This window comes from Oenanthe melanoleuca, chromosome 13, assembly GCF_029582105.1.
Source record: "Oenanthe melanoleuca isolate GR-GAL-2019-014 chromosome 13, OMel1.0, whole genome shotgun sequence".
Taxonomy (NCBI): domain Eukaryota; kingdom Metazoa; phylum Chordata; class Aves; order Passeriformes; family Muscicapidae; genus Oenanthe; species Oenanthe melanoleuca.
This window is the reverse complement of record NC_079347.1, coordinates 11,374,331-11,396,401: the sequence shown is the minus strand read 5'-3', so window position 1 is coordinate 11,396,401 and position 22,071 is coordinate 11,374,331. Positions and strand designations below refer to the sequence as shown.

Genomic DNA, 22,071 nt, shown 5'->3' with positions numbered 1-22,071 from the left:
GTGCAAATGAAAGCTGTAGACACATTGCACAGAGTCTCTTTTTATGTTTCTTTGAGCCCTTGGCTCTTTGTATTTAATCTACATCACATATACACATATATCAAGGAGAGAAATATTGCATTGCTTAGATTAGTATTTTGGGAAGACAGCAGAAAAAAAATGGAGAAGTAATTCCATAAATATGAACAGAAAACTCCCCCAAATAAAAATTCTTGTAGAAAGAAAAAAAAAAAAAGGTGAGAGAAAGGAGGGAAAATAAAAGCCGATATATTTAATGGAAGATTTGAAATGAATTGTTAAATAAACTATCATGTCAAATATTCAAAATGCTTATAAATATTTACCAATTAGATACCACATGAAATATGCACGAGCCTGTCTAGAAGAGCTGTGGGACAGATTTCCTTCTGGGTACTTACAGTGTCTTTGGCTGGCCATATATTTGGGAGTGAAAAGAAGCCAAGGCCTGTGGGAGGGAAGGTGATGAGAGAAGATGCTGAGGAAGGGCCCTGCACTGATTCTGACCATGTAACTTTGTTAACCTCTGAAGTGCTCTGAGCCCCCCTCCCAAAGAGCTCTGCCAGCTGCTGACACTTTTGAATACAGCTGAGTGCATTCTTACTGTTTCTAGGCTAGATGCCTACATCCACAGTCTATGGAAAGGCTGTACAGTTAATTTTCCAGAAAGCACATCCAGTTGGTTTGTGTTCTCTTGCTTCTTAAGTGGCAGCACATCAGAGAATTATTGGAGCTCTGGGTATATTGTGCCATACCCATGGGCATGTCCCTGAATTTAAAGCTCAGTGCTCCCTACTCAGGTGCAGGTTGCTAAATGTTTCTAGAGGTAGGAACAGATGTCCCAGTTCATTTTTAAAATGATCCAGACCTTGACTTCTTAATCTTAATATAACAAGCAATCTGTTAATATACAAGAATTGCACATTTCAGAAGTGTGACTCTGTTGTTTTCCAAACAATTTGGATCCTTCTAAATGGAGCCAAGATAAACATGGCCATGCTTTGTCCTCTGAGCAGTTCCAGGGTGCAGCATAGCAGAGCAGAGGGGTTCCCCAGGCAAAGGGGGATTTTGTCAGGACACACTAAGAGATGTGGCCAATGTAAGAGCCAAAGGACAAGCCAGGGTGCTGTCTGTGTTGACACAATTCTTCTCCAAAGAAGCCCAGAAAACAACAGGATCATTTGATTGAGGACCAAAAATTTTCTGACTTCCAACAAGCCATGGAAATATCCCACGATGCCATCTCTTGCATCATTGCAAGGGTTTCAGTGGCAGTTGCACTGACCAATTTACAATAAGACTATTTTTTGGGTGTCTTTTTATGCTCTTCAGCTTTCTAGCTGCAATTCATCTCTTCATATTCCCTGCAGAAGCTCATCTCTAAGACAGCATATCCCCCCACCAAGGGGATAGAGCAGTATGGAATCAATCAAACACTGACCTTGGATTTCACTTTATATCTATTGACTGGTAGATACCAAATTCGTAAAGAAGCTCAACAAGATGTGGTAATGATTCTAGTTGTGGAGTTGAAAATCCTTTAGAGTTTGTTACCATGTTTTTGCAGCATCATTTTCAGGTTAAGGTATATGTTTAATCTTCACCAATAACATTCCAATAATTTTAAGTTGGAAGTTTTGGCAGTTCACACTGTCAAAAGCAGCATAAAAGACAGGTTTGCACCTCCCTGTTTTGTTTCTACTCTTTTGCACTTTAGCTCTTTTCTGCTCTAGCTCTTTCAAATTTAACAGCTGTACCAGTAACTTTTTCTGGGAAATTACTCATATTTTTGATAAATGTAGCTTCTGTGGGACCAAAACTAATGAATAAATTTTGGAGGCTGTTTTTCATCAATAAAAACATTAGAAAAGGAAAAATACTTTACTTTGACTTCCCCTTGGAGCAATTCCTTTATAAGGTGTCTGGGTGATTTTTTTTAATCTAGAATTAATGGATGGATTATTTGGGGAAGCAAAGGCAGGAATCTAACAAAATCCTTAAAGGAAGTTAAAGACTAGACTGAGCACAATTTCTGACTCTTCAACCAAATTTTTAGATTTCCTAGCATAAGAAATTCCAGAATCAGTCTTCTCCCAGCTGTTTTTAATACCTCTATTGATTTTCTTTACTATATGAAACTTAACATAAGTTTCCTGTACACGAGAACTCCCTCTACACTGAAGTTAATGGATGACTTGACCTATCCAAAGTTCTCACCCTGAGCAGAACACAATCTTTCTTTTCATACACCTCCATCTGCTTTGCTCCTTTCCCCCAAAGTCACCTTCAGCCTGGCTGGTGCCACTACTGAGCACCCCTGTGCAGCAATATCAGTGCTCTTCAGCAGACAGATACCACCCCATTCCAAGTCTCTGAAAATATTTAATTAACCTAGGGCAGAAATTATATTAGTTAACTTTTTTTTTTTTTCTTAATGAGGATATTTAAAGTCTCAAGGTTGGCACAGCAGCTTTTCAACATAAGATGGCATTTGATGCTTGATGTACTTCTCTTTCCTATCACCTCAGCTCGCTTTCAAACACATCACAAATAAGCCACAGCTTTTGATCCCTCAACTAAGTGAAAGGTGAGGTTTTTTTACTTGCAGATTTTCCCTAGCTCATTTGAATGTTTATGCTGAAACACCTGTTTTCAGAAGATAAACTATCAAGTCCTTGGATGTCACATAAACAGGACAGCCTAGACAGAGGTATTAGCAAAGTGTGCATGCCAAATGTGAGGAATACACAAATTCAGCCAAGGAGAGGGTCTGCCTCCTGTGTCCTGTCAACAGCTTCTCTTTAAATGCAAACTATGCATTTCAAAATAATACTCTGATAATTTTCTGGTTGAAGAAGAGTTTAGGATCTGCTCACAGCAGCAGTAAAATCAAACTCATGTTGATGCATGCAATGCTCCAAATCCTTCTCCATGACATTCCAATATGTGTTCACTCCTTGTGTGGGGATATGACACTGAGAATCACTGGTTACCTGGGAGAAAAGGCCAACCCCCACTTCACCACAAACTCCTTTCAGGTCATTCTGCAGCTCTGATGTGAGAGATTTATCAAAGCACAAAATTACCTCTGGGCCAAGCTTCTCATTCCTCATGCCACCCATACTTTCTCTCTCTGACATTTTCCCATGTATATTAAATTCTTGATTTCTGTGTTGCAAACTTCACTGAGAAAGATTTTTATTTCCTACAAAATTTGAGATGAAATGGCTTCCTTGCACTAAAAGAATTAGCTGCGCTCCATCAATTGTGACTTTTTTTTAGCTCAGGTGCTTCAAATCTCTGAATTTCCTGAAGTTTCCTGAAAATCAGATGGGAAAAAAATAGGAGAAAATAATGTATTTAAATTCAAAGTAATTCGTTGGTCAAGACAGCTTCATTTATCCCTTAGGATGAGGTAAATTTGACACCTTCAACTTGCTTAAGCAACACACTTGTATGTTCAAAGGTGCTATGAGTTTCTCCCCTCATAGGAATTTTGGCTACAAGCAGCACATGCATATCAAGGAAAAGACCCCTAAATCCATCCTGCAAGTGAATCTTGGCTTAACTGTGACCCACGATGCAAGTGATATTGATAATTAAAATAACTTTATGTTTTCCAGGTCTCAAACAGCCAATTACCACAGTTCTCAATGTCCAGAATGGAGAGTTTCTAATAAAACTCATCCCAAGCATCAGAGTGGGTGGAATTCTGGTTCCCACAGTGCCTAAGCAGCAACCAAGCACTTTGGAAACATCCCAGCTGCTGAGCCCTGGCATAGAGCACTCTTGACCATATGGAAATTGTCCTCTCTCTATGAAGAGCAGACTTAGAAGTTGTGCTGGAATATTAAAAGTGCATAATTATATCTCTTAGTCCTGAAATGAGTTCAGATCCTGAGGTCTGTACAGTGAAAATGAAAAGACACCCAGTGGGCAATGAGCTGTTTCCATGCTGCACTGGTGACAATTTCACTGCAACAAAATACATTCCAGAAAATCACCATTTTTGGTCATGTAAATGCCAAAAACCCTTAGATACTACAGTACCTAGCACCATTTTAAAGCAGTATGAAAGTGTTTGTATACCATTACTGTTTATCCACAATTCTCTTAATAGTCTGCCTGGACTCAGTCAGGATAAGTTCATCATAATTATCTACAATAACAACAATTAACAACATAATGAGGGATAAACTAAATCGTTTCCCATCTGCATCCTATTTGATGTCAGACTTGAGATCCTCAGAATGTGTTACTCCATTTACATTCATTAATATGATATTGATTCCCTACAGTGCCTTGGATAAACGTACCTGACTCCATTCTCCCATCTGCTGATCTAACATCATTATTCTATTCAGAGCAATCATCCTAATTATGCTCATTTGTAGTTCCAGTAGATATCCCTTCCCAACGTGAATAATGAGCAGCACTCATTCAAAGCAGTCATCTTGCTCATAATAAACCTCCCAGCTCCCAACTATTCCCAAAACCCCAGTGCTGATACCAGCTGAGCAGTTGGCCATTTGGTGGTGCTAATTAAATGCAAAGCTTACCAATGTTGTGCTGGACTGACATCACAGTAGTGGTCACAGCCTTTTATATCTGTTTTCCTCAACAAGAAGGATAGGATAGGATTTTGGCTTTCTGAAAAATATCTCCATCTTTGGTGCTCTAAGGTGGACCCCTCTTGGTACCACTCATTGCTGAGGGGAGGAAGAAGGGGAATTGTGTTGCTGTGTCATTTTATATTTGTAAGTGTGCTGAGAAAATTCTCTTAGATGAATGGTGAGTGTGTAAGGGCAATCTCTAAGTCAGATGAGCTCTGTACTCCCTGCAGAGGACCCAGTGATAGAAAGGCCCAATAAGTCTTTCCTTTCCAAGAGCCAGCTCAGGGCAGCAGGAGCTCTCCTTGCTGCACTGCCAGTGAGTGCACACACCAATTTGAGCACCAGGACTCATTTTGTTTTCCACGCTCAGTGGGCAAGAAAGGAAAACACTCTGTCACTGTTAACTAAACATAGGCAACTGGCCAAATCACTCTCCCTGCTGATGAGAGCTCTCTGAGCAGCTGGCAGCAGACATGGCAGGGAAATGCAGGATGCTCTGCTCTGGAGAAGCAGTGAGGGCTCCAGCCAAGCACCACAGAAAGCCCTGGCACTGGGACAGGGCAGCCAAAGAGCAGCTGGAGGTGGCACAGAGGGGTTTGTCTCACCTTTATTGCCTAGAGACTGGAGAGACAAAGATTCATTCTGTGGGAGAATCCAGATTGTTGGGAGAGATTGTGGTAGGGATAAATCCCATCTTCTGATACACCAGCTGATCACACCGTGCTGTGATGGATCCAAGACATGTTAGAACATATCTGTGATATGATATTCCTCATTTGTATAAAGAGAGGGCTCAGCCTCAGGCCAGACCCACTGGTCACCCCATGGCTCCACTGCACATCATTCTTTCAAAGGGTGAGGATGAAATCATGGCTTCAACAAATCTGAAGATGACTTGATGGTCAAATGTGTCATGATTTTGCCAGCAACTGAGTTTTTCTCCCATGTTAAAGCTGTTATAAAGATCAAAATGTGACAATAATAAGATTGTGGTAAGCTGAACATTTTACATTTAAATTTTGGAAGTATTTCTAAACTATTTTTGCTTCTCTGATGGGTTTGTGACAGTCATTGTATCTGTTAGAGTAAACCTAAGCATCTGTGCTCAAAAAGCTGTTGCAGAGTAGTGCTTGCACACAAAAGAAAATACAGGCAGGTCATCTTCATTCCTAAATTTAAAATAATCTCTAAAACCAAATAATTTTCTTAACTCACCGTCTGTGAGCAACAGGTATCAGCATGACTTCTGCTACAAGAGCTCCCATTAGCCAGTTAAATGCCACTTAAATCTTCACAGCAGTGACCTACTGTCCTTTGCTCAGCCATTTGTAGTATACATGACTTGACAACACACAGGGACATTAAATTAATTTAATTTGATCTTATTTCACTTCCCTTATATCATAGTAACACTAATTAATATAACTGTATTTAACCTTGCCTTCACACGAGTTCCCCCTAAACACAACAAATTATCTCAAAATGACAGGTGTTTATTTTCCTTCTATTTACTAAAAACTCTTCACATTCCCAAGCATGTTACAAGCTTTGTGGTACATCACCCTAACTACAGAATATCCAGCAACTGCCTCTATCAAAGGTAAATGACTCTTGTATTCACTGACAGAAGTTTAGGTCTAAGAAGGATGAAAAGGAGATCCCTCAGCTCTAAACTCCTTCTAAATATATTCAATATGCTCCATGTTACTGTATATGAGATGTCACATGCACAAATATATTTCCTGAAAATTATGGTTCAATAAAATTAGTTGCCACAAGGCTCTCAGAATGGTTTACAAAAGTCATCTCACATAACAAAAATCAACTTCCAAATTCCTCATCACATCCAGAATTTAAGAACTATGTAAAAAATCTGGACTTAATATAATCATTACAGCAGGCTACAAAAGGGAAAAGTAAGAGTCACCAGCCATGTATATAAAGAGAAGCACACTGACAGCCCCAGCCCAACCTATTTACTGGCAGGTTGAAGCTTCAGATTCAGAAGTTTAATATTAGATGGTTCTGGCAGGGGAGAAACAAACACATTCATGTTGCTGGATTTCCTCCTCGTTTTTGTTACACTTTTATCCCAGGATTATTTATGTGTAAGGGGCTTCACTCTGCTCACCACCCTTACCAGCTGCTGCCTTTCAGGTCCCTTATAAAGATATTTATAGGGATTTTCCAGCTCCTCAGAAATGTGCTCTTGATGGAGAATAGGCTGCTTATTTCTAAGGAAACACTGAAATCCCAAGAAAAACACCTTAAAACAACTTCAACTGGTTACAGATATTACTCTTTTTTCTCTACCTGGCTAAAGCATCACAGTGATTGGCTTAAAGCTTTATACCTAAAAATGCTTCTAAATTTCTCAACAGTGCTGGGTTAGCTGCTGTGCTACTTCCTTATGTGACAATTTGCTATTGCTCTCTACTTCCCAGATGTTTTCTCCCATTAATGATTGTAAGAGGATTCCATGTTATTTTATATTTTTATGGTCATGCCTGTTGCTCACCTAAACTAAAATCCTGCTCCAGGGACGTGTTCAATCAAGCTGGAAGCTGTAAGATGTTAAGTGCTGCTGTTGCAATGTTGCTCATCCTTAACTGAGTAGGACTAAAAATGACTTCCCAGGGAGCTGTAAAGGGTAATAAACATTGCACTGATGGCGTGCACACTGGCACTGCCAAAAATCTCGCTTGCAGTAGCATCACAGGAAACAAAAGTATCCCAGATATACTCTCTGGGAGAGGCAGATATTTCCAGGGTTTCATCTGTCTTGCCATCCTCAAATGCTGAAAGTTTCCTTCAATTTTTGGAGGTTGTTTTATGTTGTTCAAATGTTGTATTTGAATTAATGCCTCAAGAGTTGTTTTAAAACCTTGAGGTATTAATTCAAATATTACATTTTCTTACACTGGTGAATTGTCCATGCTTTGATGTGTAGTAAGGGTCTTTTTTCCCTTTTCACTCTTTCAAAAGAGAGAATGGGCCAGTTCTCCAGGAAAGCAAAGAAAATATTTTCCTGCATATAAAGTATTTTGATAACTTTAAAGAAGTTTTCTTTTAGCTGGGAGATTTTAACAACAATGTCACTCCTAAGGAAAGTGAAATAACCTTGTGGGCAGTGGACATTATCCAATTTTATGTGACTGCTCAGTGGCTTGTGCTGCCAACAGAGTTACAACTTCCATGAAAAATGACCTTAATTTTTCCAGGTAAGTTGTAGTAGACTGAGTTATGCCCCTCACTGTGAATCATAGCACCTACTACTCTTCTTGACTGTGAACAGACATAGACAGATGCCAACACACCTTCACACTCAGAGATACAAATCTGGATTTCTCGAGACAGCTCCAGACATCACAGCTTTGGCAGTGGTTCTACACCCCTCTGAAAAGCTTTGAAGATTTTCTTCTCGTGCAACATTTTAAAACCATTTTTCTTGGGCAACATGCCAGGCAGAAAATTATTTAATCACAGAACCTAAAAAGAGCACTTACCATAACAGCTCTCAAAATATAATGGGTATTTCTTAATTTATAAATATTTAAAGAGAGCAACACAAGAGTCACAAATTTGGTGGATTTTAACGGCAAAAGACTATATATATCCTTTTTCCAGTCTCTGCAATATATCCATGGAAAATTGTAACTGTGATTAATTAATTAGGCTCTCAAGACAAAGCTGGTATAGCATCTATTATTAGTGAATTTATCTCTGAAAAAGAACAGCATAGAGAATGAGTTCCTTCTGCACAGAGCAAGTCCCACTTAGTGAGCCAAACACTAATTTCACTACAAGGCTTAAATACATTCTCCTTCTCCCAGGCTATTTCCATTATCACTTTTAATTTCCTCTCTTATTTTGATACCTAATTTGTTCCAACAAGAAGTTAAATTTCGAACAATAGGAAATTTGTTTTCCTGCTTTACTGGGACTTGATTCTTTCCTGTATTAGAAGTTGGGTAATTGGTTGTACCAGTTTGTGCATTTGCTTTGCACAAATGAAAATTCAAATAAAAGAATTGTAGTGTTTCATTGCAATGGGGAAAACTGGTTCATGGGTGAGAGGGGAGAAAAAAAGAATCAGTTCTTTTTGAAGTTTGAAAACCACCAAACCACATCCCTGACTCCATCCCTATGAAAAAACAATATTCTCACTAAAGATTGACCTGGAAAAATTAATATCCAAAAAACAATCCCTTAGGAGCAGTTCATATACTCATAAATATTTGTATTAATGATGCTTAATTTTCAAAACAGGCACTAGGTAAGATGGGGAGCTGTGCAAGAGAAAATAAAAACAGTAATAAAAGGCAATGAATACATTCTGCCTACCAGACCAAATTTATGAAGTTCCCTTCTCCCTTCTCTTCTTGAAACCTAGTAAAGTGAAACTTGAGGGGAAAAAATGAAAGCTGCTTAAGTAAAAAATTAATCTCTTTAAAATATGCAAATCCTGTCTGGAAGAAAAATAAAGAAAAGAACAGAATGTCTGAAAAATTAAATGAAAACTTAAACAAATGCCATATAAACACACTAAAGCCTTTAAGATAAGCTTGCTGAAATAATAAATGAGTCATAAAAAGTATTCCCAAACATAACAGAAGCAAGAAGTCTGCCAGATAATATGTTGAGGGCAGGGATTAAGGAAAGATTAAAAGATCAGTCAAGGAAGAATGGGTCAGAGAGGAAATATTAAGTCATGGATTTACAAGAATGTTCATGAGGCTAATTAGGGGGGTTCCCACACCAGTTTCTGGTTTCAGTGGGAGATGAGTTGCAGGCACCAGCTCCCATCAGTCAGTCCTGAGAGGAAACAAATCCAAGAGTCTTTTCAGCCTGGGTAGGAAGCAGAGTTTATAAGTGCAGCCTTGCTGATTTAGAGTCTGAGGGTTTTCAAGTATTTCTCTCTTTCCAAATTCACTGCTATTCTCCATTCTCTTAAAGTATTTCTCCTTCTTATTATTTTAGTCTTAAATGTTTTATGCCTTTTTCTATCTTTTTATCACTCATTTCTGAAGACCAAGAGTCTAATAATGATTTTTTTCCTTCCCTGCAGCATGGAGCCAGAAATACAGAGAAAATGGGCAAAGTAATTTCTCTTAAAACATTTAACTTAAGAGTATTCTGTGAAGTTAACTAGTTAGGTAGAATAAAAGTTGGAGCTGATTTACTGAGGCAAGAAGAATGCCAGATCATCCCTAAGAGCTGCAAGTCATGGAGTCTCAAGGGCTGTTTTGTTACTCTTTCAGCATTATGAGAATGGAGGAATCTGAGCCTTAGCTGCTTTGCATCACTGCAGCCCCAGTGGAACACGAAGCATTCCAGCAGGCTCATCCCTGCAGGCATCCACACTAAAAGAAATGACTCACTGTCCCACCAGCCACCCATCCCACAGCCAGCTGAGCCTGGACCTGATGCTCACCTGCACATGAAGGCAGGCTCACTGCCAGGATCTGCTTTTGCATCCCAACAGCTTTTAGAGAAAGTGTTTTACAGGAAAAGAGAAAGTAAGAAATATAAGAGAGAAACAAAACATGTTATCTTGTAGTAAATGCACTGACAATGTTGGTGGGAGCAGTAAACAAAGACCACACACCATATGTCTTCCAGGTGGTGATTTTGATCTTGCTTTTAGTAACATTTTAATCAAGAGTAGCTGAGATCTGATTTATCGCTTACGGTTGGTGAGATCTTTTCTAAGCCTCCTTTGCAAGTCTCTAATTTGATTTGTCTGGATTGCTAAATGATTTGCCCGATTTACTTCATCACAAGGATGCTTCCTGACATACACAAGCATGTGGTCTAATTTGAGAGCATGCAAGGCTGTAAAGAAAAGGCTGTGAAAGTCCTGGCTGTGGAGTGGGATCTCAGCAGAAAAAGGAGTACACAGTCACTGCTCTAGGAAAAGTAAACAAAACTATTGTTCTGGGTTTCACTCCATTTCCACAATGTGCACAGTAATATTAAGCTGAAGCTGCTATTAAAGACAGTTGCAAAGACATTTCCTGCAGGCTGTTTGCTAGAAATTCAGTCTCCTAAGGTTTTTTGATGGACATATAAAAACAACTCTGTTGACTCTGCTTTTAATATTCCAGTCTTGGAAATGAGTCACCTGGCTGTGAACAGCTACTAACAGTGCAGACATCTGAATATGCTTTCACACCAAGCTGCCATGAGGGAGATTGATTTCTCTGGACCAAAGAGGAGAGCAATTCTCATCAGCCTGGCTCGGGGATAATGGCTGGTTCAGATGGACAAATCCTGGCCATGTTATTCATACTGCAAGTGACATCAGACTTATTTATATGAGAAAAAACAAACAGAATCCTCTGGTAGATGGCAGAAGGATTATTTGCTTTATGACTGAGGTCCAAGATCTGAAAGCTTTTAAAGAAATTGGAATGTACAGAGATGGGTTTTTTTGAGTAAAATGGGAGAATGAGGGGGGAGAATTCCTCCTGTGTGAACTAGAGGGATCCAAGCTCTACTAGGTTGACAATAAATGCTTTCTTCCTCAAAACAGCTTCACATATTAATCATTAGCCTAATGTTAGTTTTCCACCCTTTGCAGAAAACTACAAAGCACATTATCTTTGTCCCATATTTCTGTTCTAATTGTAATTTTGATTTTTTTAATTGATGAGTGTTTTGGTTTCCTACTCAGTTTTTCCTACATTCTGCAGAAGCATAGTCACTTGGAACCCTTCAATCCACACAGGATCCTCTCTTTCTCTGTTTCCAAGGGCACTACAGAAGAAGGGACCCATCCACCGGACTAAATGAGGCCCCCAATCTGTACTGCCTTTGCCTCACTGGATGTTGGTTTGGTTTCACAAAATTAAAACTAGAAGGAGAGAAAAAGTCATGAACGGGTTTTAATTTTGAGCTTTCTAGTGGGATATACAAAAATGACAAAGCACTTTATTAAGGTTATTTTCTTTCAACTTGGGCTACCTCCACTACAGAATATCATTGCATGAAGACCTGCAAACATACACAAGGACTCTGATGTTTACTTCTCTCTTTTCTGAAATCCATCTCAGGGGTTTCCCATCCACCCCATTTCTCCATGTGTTTTTGTAGAAACAACTGGTTCCATATTTTTAATTTTACTTTGGGGAAAGAACCTTATTTATTTCTAGAGTAATGGACTACATATTGCAAAGCATTTTTTTTTTCTATGAAAAGAGAACTTTTTTTGGGCAAAATTTTGCAAAGCTGTTTCATCAGATTTGCAGTATGTTACTGAATCTTAGCAATTTAGGGTGATGAACACAGAACAAAACAAAAGAATGGGTAAATTGGCCAACCATAGGTAACACAAGTTTTCTTCTTTAAAGTGGTCAATGTGGCTGTTTTGTTTCACATTTCTCTGCACAAAGAGGCAAATTGCTTAAAAAATTTAATGTTCTCTAAAAAAATAGCTCATATATTGGCTTCTCATTTTGATGTGCTGAAAGGTGCTATTGCATAAGAGATTTGGGGCAGCAAGCAGCAGGCGAGAGGCACTGCATTTATATTTTAATTAGCTCATGCTAGCAGTTTCTTCAGAGGTTACTAAATTACTATCTGTCCACCTACATTATTAAAATTTTGTGTCTTTCCGTTTCAAGGACTCTTTGTACCCCCCAAAAAAGTCCTGAAAACTGTATTTCTGCAATTGCACATAATTTTTAAATAATGTTTTTAAATAATCCCAAGTAATAATTTTATATATCTGTTGAGTGTCAGTTTTAATTATAGAACTTTAGGAATCAAACATATTACAATTCTGGGAAAGTATTATTTTAGTCACAAAAAAGGCTCTCTAGAACTTGTCTAATTTAATAAAATTTCTTCATTTGTGGGCTTCTTAAATATATTTTCAGCAATTGTGTTCTTTCCTCAAAATAAATTCTGAAATAGTCATGTTCTATGAAAAACCCCCCACTGTTTTATTAATACCCTATCTCACATCACACTGATTATGTTAATAAGAATAAATATTTTCACATAAATACATACCTCTGGGGTTTTTTCTTGCTACAGTGAGAATACATTAGAATCTCGAGAAAGTTCTTATTTCTGGAATAATTAACATACTAAAGGAATGTGAAATTTTTGAAGCAAACTGATGGTATGGGTAGTTCACTAACATATATGGGTGTGTGCTGCACAGACCCTTCCAAAAAGCAATGAACTTGGAAAACCTGGAAATTCAATCATTTGCCAAGAGGTTTCTAATGTTTTGGGTTTTTTCCTGGTATTGATTTATTCCCATCCATTTGCCAGTGCAGAGATATAACCACCATTAAACTCTGCAATATTTGAATGTTGGTTTGCTCCTGGAGGATTCGTGTACCTGCCAGCAGCAGTATAGACCCCACTGGCAGCTCCAGGAACAAAAGGAAGGATTTTGGTAGAAATGTATTTGCTCTTCTGCAGCAAGACTCTTACCAGGACTGACAGGCATGCAATGCTGAGGCTGCTCATGCTCCTCTCAATATACAGCTTTCAATGAAAAGAAGCTGGAGCATTAATGAGAGATTAATGTTAAGTGTGGGCATGAGCCTCCAGTGCTTTCACACTGGAGCAACCCTCACTCCAGAAGTCAGACTCACTGAGCCCAAGGAGCTTCAGTCAGAGTGAAAACAAATAAAATTTCCCCTTCAAATTATTGTGTCCTTGTATTCTGATGCACATAGGGGAAAAGAGTTTGCAAAATTTTACCCTGATTTTATTGACCAAAAGATGTCAGTGGTTTGGGATATTTTTTCCTGTTAAAGTTACTAAAGGGTTACAAAATTCAAGAATATGTTTTCTTCTTGCTTCTAAATTGGAGAGCATAGATTCATAGAACGATTTAGGTCAGAAAAGTCCTCTAAAGCCACCATTAAACCATGTCCCCAGGTGACACATCTACACATCTCTTAAAACCTTTCAGGATGGTGACACAGCTACTTCTCTGGGGAACCTCTTCCAGGGCTTGGCCCCCTTCTCTTTGAAGAGATTTTTCCTAATATCCAACCTAAACCTCCCAGGGTGTTTTTCCTGTTGCTTGTTATCTGGGAGAAAAGACCAACCCAAACCTGACTACAAACCTCCCTCAGGGAGCTGTAGAGAGTGAGAAGGTGCCCCCTGAGCCTCCTTTTCTCAAGGCTCAGCCCCCTCATCTCCATCAGCTTCTTCTTATCAGACTTCTGTTCCAGAGCCTTCCCCACCTCCATTGCCCTTCTCTGGACCTGCTCTAGAACCTCTATGTCTTTCTTTGAGTGAAGGGCTCAAAACTGAACCTGGGAATCAAGGTGGCCTCACCAATGCCTGGTGCAGGGGGATGATCTCCTCCCTAGTCCTTTATAGTATAGAGCTACAAATCCTGAAACAGATGTTTTAACACCTTAACAGTTTTTTAAACTAGACACGATGGATTCCTGGTGAGCATCCTACCTCAGTGTACTCACAATGTGGACTTTATCACCCCAGAGTCACTGATCATAATTGTAGCTGCACAACAGCCATAAGTCAGAAAAAAGTCTTATGCTGATGGTTGAGCCACTGAAAATGAGGGGTTTAATGACTAATTTATATTAGAAAGAGAGACAATGCTCTTTATGTTATGTAAATGACACAGAGAAAACTGCAAATGGCATTGGGCATTTGCAAACTCATTATGATAATGGAAATCTCAAATAACTTATAAGAGAGTTCCATACGCTCTATTCTTATGTTTGGCATGATGATAAACTTCATAAAAAATTATTGGTTGCTTCTCTTTTCCTTTTTCATGAAATCTGTCATGTATAGATGCAGCACCAAACCAATAAGATGCAATAGAGTTTGAATTATTTTACAGAAAACAAAAATTTCTTGATTTATGCATATTATCATTGTAGCAGAACTAGACATACTGGATTCTTAAAACACCCTCTAGAACTCTGCCTCTAAAATAGATTGCTCAATTACACGACTTACCTTTCTTACAAAAAATGAGTCTTCATTTTTTTAATAACCTAGTTTTTATTCCTGCTGCAAACTAGAGATTCTAAGCAATCACAGTGTGCAACACAGAAACTTAAGCTTCTGCTGTAATATGCAATGTTCAGTTCCAAGCATTTATTACCTAGAGAAAGACAACTATCTGAATCTTTGCATAGCTACCACATCTGGCAGTCTCTGCCAGTCTTACTCCCCAACCCCTCAAATAAGCAACCCAAAATTTGATCAAACATGTAAACTACACAATAGCTCGAACACTTTCTGCCCAAGGAAAAAGGCACAGTGGTGAGTTACCTTAAATTCAGTTTCAATGTTGGCTAGCCTGGCCAATTCATTGCTAAGCTCTAGAGCAGTAAGCACAGGGTCTTCACTGGACAGAGACAAATAAGCAGCACTGGCCAATCCTTTGTAGGCATTCATTCTTGAGCGAGAGTGACTAAAGGAGTCCTTCCTCTGCTTTTCCATACATTCATTGCACTTGCAAAAATAGTCATGTGGCCTTTCAATCCGAGCACCTTTTAGAAGTAAGATATGAACAATTTCATACTCCTGGCAGTGGGCAGCAAGTATGATGGGAGTAATGTCATGGGAGAACCGAGTTCCATCTTCATCATAAGCATAAAAATCATCATCCCTCAGTTCCTGCTCGAGAGGGCTGAGTGTGAGACGCTGTCCTTGTGCGAAGGCTGGGTGGTTCAATATTGCTTCTACAATGCGCACGTATCCTTTACTGATGGCTAACAGAAGTGCATCCCCGACTCGAGCGAGATTCTCCTTCTTGAGGAGCAGCTCTGTCACCTCCAGGTGCTCATTCCCTACCGCTAACTGGAGGGCGTTTTGTCCCATGTAATCGACACAATTGAAGTTCAAGGTTTTGGACTCCTCCAGCATTTTCCGCACAACAGGAATGTTGCCATATTCTGCAGAATCGAGGAAATGTTCCTCCTCTGCAGTGAGGCTGGTGCCTTTCTCGTTGAACATGTAGGCAGGGCCCCGGATGGCCTGGCGCCGGCCCTTCTCCCGAAGGGTGGCGTGCCTCCGATGCATGTCTTTAGAATTGCTGTGTCTCAACCTGCAGAAAGCCAGAAAAGAATGTTGGTTACCTCCTAGCACAGTTATCATTTCACAGAACCTGAAATAAGGTTGGAAAAGTGTCATTATGTCTGGTTATTATGACCAGATGTGACTAACTTTTTATGGTCTGAGTAGTTACTTAATATCATTTAGGACCCATGTGGAATAAAGATTCGCTTCTGAACAAAAGACAAGTTCTCCTATGATTTGTTCCCCCTTCCTGATTGCAACAAGGATGCTCAGCACATTCTTGATTTGATAAATAGAAAAAGAAATGCACGTACATAATTTCCCATTCATATTGTTTAGAACATCATTACATCATATTTAGGACTAATATACACAAGAAAATATTTCTCTGAATTACTCTTCTTGAATTTTGTCCTTAAGTGCATGAGCCCCAGAGAAAGTTAGCAGGACTCTCTCTTTTCAATAGATCTTGTATCAAGCCAATAAACTGTGTTCCATAAAGTTAAAACCCGTGTTTCTAATTTAAAACACATGTTAACAAGGATCATTATATTGCATATTCTGCTAAGATTCAGCTGGTACAAGCGAACCACCTATTCATTCCCTGCTTTTTTTTTCAAGGTACATAATACCATTTTTCTGTTTCTTGATCTAGAGGAGTTTGATAATTAACTGTCTAATTTCTTAGTGAAATACAGGTGGCTGCTACTCCAAATACAAGTACCCAAATCCAGGGGAGTGTCTAGAAAAACATAGGAATAACTCCTGATATAGTGTCTCCAGTAAGCATCCTTCAGAGAGCTCCTGCAGAAGGACAAGACACAGGTCTCTCACCACAAACAGAGGGCAGGAGGAAAAGGGTTATAAATTTCCCCCTGATTATGTGGCTGAAATGCCCTTCACTTTGAGCTGGTGAGATGAAGACAAACTGTTCTTATTCCACCTTCTCTGGAATTCCCAAAGAAAGTTATGCTATGTGCAGTTGGTCTCATGGGTGAGAAAACGCACTGCTATATTAAATTCTAAATGTATCTGTGCCTTTAAAACATTCACATTTTGCATTCAGCGCTGTCTCAATGTCACTCTTTTAAAAAATTTTATTGTAGCAGCATTTTAACATATTCATAGTGCCTTTTAGAGTTTAAGCATGTGGAGTTAATTGCCATCCAAAGCCCACAGAATGTGCAACCTGAGTAAAAAGGTAAAAACAACACTTCTTTCACAGACAGCATTTGCACTCAGCCCAATAGCAAGTCCTAAATCACTTGGGTAAAATCTTGAGGAGCTTCCGAGCTGCAGTGGACAGATGTAACAAATAAGCAGGTGTTAATGCTCAGTGGGTGGCAAAAGTTCATCCTTCCACACTCCATCTGTTCTCCAAGTCGGTTATGACCTTCAGTCAATGAAAAGTTGCTCTGAAAAAATACTACTGAAGTTGGAAAGTGCTGCAGTGAATGATGAGAGGGAACTGTGCCAGGAGACAAAGTGGAATGTACATTTCCTTCAAGAATAGGTAACAAAGGAGTAAAGGAATCAGCAAGAAAGCAGTAAAATACAGGGTTATCAGAAACCCAAAATACCTGAAGATCCAGGTTCTCAAGGTAGCTATTCTTAAGGAACTAACATATACGTATATATATATCATTTTAATTCAGCATTTTTGTGCTGATTTGGACTGAGTAGTTTAAAAAAAAATTTACAGCCATTTTATAAAATTTTTATTAAAATTAAAACAAATCTTAAGAAATCAATTCTGTGACCACACAAGTTTGAAACAGAGGTTAATAATCAAGAATCTCTCCTTATAAACTTTAACATATTACTGTAAAAACAGAATAAAAGCTAGTAGGAACTGAACATATCATCCCAGACTTCACTGAGAGATAAAGTGCTGTATGAATCTTAAAACTATTTCCTTCCAGCATGGTTTGAAGTTGAAGGAGTATACAGAGATGAGGGATACAAGAAGGAGATACTGTTAAGTGAATTTATTCCCTAAACTGCATGAAGTTTACTATAAGAGAAAACAATAACAGTTAAATAAATAAATTATGCAACATATCTGACAGGGGTATAGAGTTCTCTAAAGCCAAAAGATGCTTGGGGTAAAATTGAGGGCCCTTTGAAGTCAACATTATAAGTTTCATTGATTTCAGTGGAGTCTAAATTTTGGAAACATATATGCATACACACATACATTTTCCTCAGCAATTAGCTTTCATCTCAGAAGCAGTTCCAGCAAGGCCAGGACAAGTAACATGTGGTTAAATGAAGTGTTTAACCATATGCACAAGTGTTTTTCTAAACTAGAGCTCCTGTCCTTACCTATTCAGGACAGCATTTATGTTTTAAACACGTAGTGAAACCTTGCTGAGTTCAAGCAAGGACCACACATGCAAATAAACAATTCTGAACTGTGACTTCGTTAAGTGGAGAGATATAGAACCAGAAAACACTTTAAAAATTTACAGCCTTGGGAATTCCTGAGTGTTGAACTAAATCTCTTAAAAAGTTAAGCAACTTGAAAGGATGCACTGGTGATGACTTAAGCCATCGTTGCTGAGATCAAATGGAAACCAGTTCAGCTCAGGTAGGTGCTCAGTAATCACCCATGAGTGCAGCAGGATTGCACTTGCCTGAATATTTTAGGACAGTTAATTTCATTAGCTGCTTCAAGCTGGAGGAATTCCACTGGGCTTTTTTGATATTCAAAACCCATGTATGGTAAGACTTTTGGCAACTTTATTTTGTTATATTTAAGTGTCAGTACTGGAAGCAACTCAAAAATATCAATAATTTCCAACAGTGAGGAATATATTAGATATTTTTCCTGGTACAGAAGTAGAGTTCTTGTTACTTTGCCTTTTTTTAATTAGAAAAACTTTTCTCTTCAGGTATGTCCCTAAAGGACAACCCAGATAGATGGGACAGATAATCTCATAATCATACCCAAAGTAAACATAAACCCACATAAAATATTACTGTTAGCCTGGTTAAGATTTTTGCCTGAAAAAGAGGTTAGAATTTGGCCTAGAGCTAATTCACACCTGTTTGTTGTATGTGGAATAACATGCCAGAAAAAAAGAACCTTCATTCCACTTTCTTCAATTCAAAGAGAACATTGGTTTCATACATAGTTTCTAACAAGAGAAATTGCATCAGAAAAAGAGGAAACGGGAAAGAACACCTGCTCTTCAAAGAGATAATGGCTACCCAATATTTATCTTGGTATAAATGTTCTGCAGGATGTTCCAATAGAACAGAGCTGATCTCTACACCCTGCAGGTAGGGGAAAGAGCACCATGGTACACAGGCCTTCACCTCAGATGAATTATGACCCTCCCTCTTGCTCATCAACAGCTATCATACTTTAGATCTTCATAGAGAAGTAGAGATAAATAAAAACTTACACTTTAAACTTTGAATAATTTCATTAGATATGCTCAGCTGTTAAACCCCTTCTGAAAAAAAAAGTTGAAATTATGCTTGACCTGAGCACTGTATCATGACAAGAGAGTAGTGCAAAGAGCAATGTATGCAGTAGCTGAAGCTCTTGTAAACTGAACCCTACGGCAATGTCATGACTGTACTCAACCTTGCTCTATTCTGCTTTTCAGTTATGTGCAAGCAGACTTAGAATTAACCATATTAACTGAGCACATGTAATGTGTTCACTTAATAAAATTAATTGTGATTTAATTGTATTTATCTTACCATTTTTCTTCAAAGGTGCTTTGGATTGAAATGACTCTTTATTTGCATATTTTTCTGAGACATCTAGTGATCAAAGTCATCCAGCAGTGTAGTTAAACACCGTGTTTTTCTAGGAAAGGATGCCAATGCATGCAGTGCTCTTGGAGAGAAAATGGTCCAGGAAAAGAAAATTAAAAATTTCAGGGCCTGAGCACTGCTTGCAGCAAAGCTCATCCAGCTTTCCATGGCTGAGGGAGCCACAAGACGTCTGGACTCCTGTGGGGAGTGGAGAAGAGTAGCTCTTTCTGAAAGGTGATTTAGCTCATAACAGATCTTCCTCTGGGAGCATTTTAGTTTCTAATTAAAGTGACTAAGAGCAGATCCTTGCAATTGGCTCTGACAATGCTGAGACACTCAGTGTCTGAGAGTGGAACATGGCATAACAAGAGATATGTTCTTAATGTGGTGACATTAGAAACGCACTGAAGCTGAAGCTCTCTTTTTTTTCCCACAACCACAGTCTCTTAACTGATCTGAGTGCCGACATGTAGGACAGGGTGGGCTTAAGAAAGAAGTTGAGCTGCTTCACTTTGAGCTTATTCCAGCAAATAGCCTCTCCTTGACCTTCCTTTCCACAGTGCTCCAGACTCTGCCATTCAAGACCTTCTGGTGCCTCTCTAGTCCCACACAAAAACCTATGGAAGGGAGGGATTACCACCTGGAGTAACCTCGGGGCTTGGAGAAAATGTTTGAAGACCCAAATGCCTTAAAAGGTTGAATTGGAGTTTTTACACATGGCTTTGAACCAGAGCTTTGAAAGTATGTAGGAGAGACTGAATAGTACCTGCCTGAATTTTTAAAACATCTGAAGTCTATAAAAGGTATTGAAATCAATAGGTATTAGGAACTGCAACAATTCTGGAATTCTCAGGTTATGTCAACTTTTACTTGTCTTTAAGCCTTAAAATTGAGCAGCTTTAGTAATGTATGGCCTCTGACTATACTTTGGGTTTGCTTTCACTGTGTGGGGAGAGGTTGGCAGGAGTCTCCTTATGCTCTTTCAATGCCCCGCTTTGTCCACAAACTACAGAAGAAACTTTGGATATGCAACCATTACTATCCTCTGTAAGCTCTATAAGCACCCATCAGAGGAGGCTTTGATGAGACATTGACTCTGCCTTGTTGAAAAGAAAATTTCAGTTTCTGAAAGCCATTTTGAATGCACTGCCCTCAGTTCCTGCAGTGCCTCAGAAACTGTCAAATTGACACTTTACTTATTATTTTCCTTTCTACTTAAATCAGTACTTCTGAAAAGAATCTGCAGACTTCCTGAGGCCTCTTTGGAATTGACACAGCTCTTATATATCAAAGGACCATTTTTCTCTGTTAACCCTTGGTTCCACACAGAAAACCTGGCCAGCCAAGACATGCTATAAACGTGAACAAAAAAAAGAAGGAAATTGGGTTCTAAAAGAAAACACAAACTGATATAGAAGTCAATCAATTTGAAAGAATAATTCAAATAATTCAGACTAAAAATAGGAGGATGTTTAATCTTTTAATTAAAAATTGCAACTTATTTTGAGGTATACTCCAGACTTTAGGCAAGGAGCACAGACTGAACATAACTGCATACATTTATTATCCTAAATACAATAGGCTACTCTGGCATTCCAAATGCTGCATGGGCTCATATTGCCAGAGTCCTGTGATGCCCCCTTTTTCTCCAATATCTTAATCAGTCTTCTAAATTTTACCTTAAGTCAAGCTTTTTTTTCCTGTGTGACAAGATTTTTAAGTATCCTTTTTCACATATTGCTGGTTTACTATGTAAACACACTCAGTATAATTTGGGATGGCTGCATTGATTGACAGCAGCTTATTCTGAAGTTTTCTATGCTTTGAAAAGCTGAACTGACACTTCATTTATTCTTGGATTGTGACCAACATTGAAAATCCCAATGCAATACTGTCAGCAATGTGGTCATTTTCCTACATGAAAAGTCGAGTACATGTCTAGGATGCATTATTAGATTTTTATTAATAGATTTTTAGATGCAATTAATAATAATTTTTAGCATACACAGGCAGATATTAATTAATTTGAAGAGCTGCCCTACAAACCATATGCAGGAAGTAATGTCCCCTCCCCATCATTCCCATTGCTCATAGAGATAGAAGAAAAATTTAGGAAGAGGTCTCTCTCCTTGTGGAATTACAAGAAAAGTCAGCAAAAGCACACCTTTTCAAATCTTTTTAGGGAATGTCAGCATGAGAATGTACAGGAAGACAAACCAGGCCTCTGGTGCCATTAAAAAATGCTGATCAATGACACACAGAAAGACTTTTAACATCTTCATGTCATGAAGCATAAGGTCTGAGGACAATAGCCTGGAAACATTTAGGACAGACCACCAAATCTTTAACAGCATCTACATTTTCAAATCCTCCCTGCTCTCTGCTAGAAAGGAAGCAGCTCTGTCTTATGGTTTGGAAAAAAAAGAGGAAATGGAACTTGTCTTTCTATCAGCTATCTTGCAGAAAAAAAAAAAAATCCACAGCTTTTTAGCTGTCTCACCCTCCTTTTTCTTACAGACTAAACATTAGCAATTTCTTTGCCATCCCATAAAATACCATGCACCAATACAAGACTTTTACAGCAGGAAAGACTGAAAAATAATCACCTTTGTTCTTTTATTCAAATTCTTGTGTTATA

The 22,071-nt window shown here is 38.6% G+C and overlaps 1 protein-coding gene across 1 annotated transcript in view; it reads right to left on the bottom strand.

Annotated features, from left to right (window-relative positions):
• Positions 1-16,017, bottom strand: part of TRPC7 (transient receptor potential cation channel subfamily C member 7) — a 63,554-nt gene extending 47,537 nt beyond the window's left edge. Inside the window, exons 1-2 of the mRNA XM_056502697.1 lie at positions 16,013-16,017; positions 14,913-15,690 (exon numbers count right to left, since the gene is read on the bottom strand). Of these exons, the coding sequence (XP_056358672.1) occupies positions 14,913-15,690; positions 16,013-16,017 (783 nt within the window). The remainder of the gene's footprint in view (positions 1-14,912; positions 15,691-16,012) is intronic.
• Between the last annotated feature and the right edge of the window lie 6,054 nt (positions 16,018-22,071).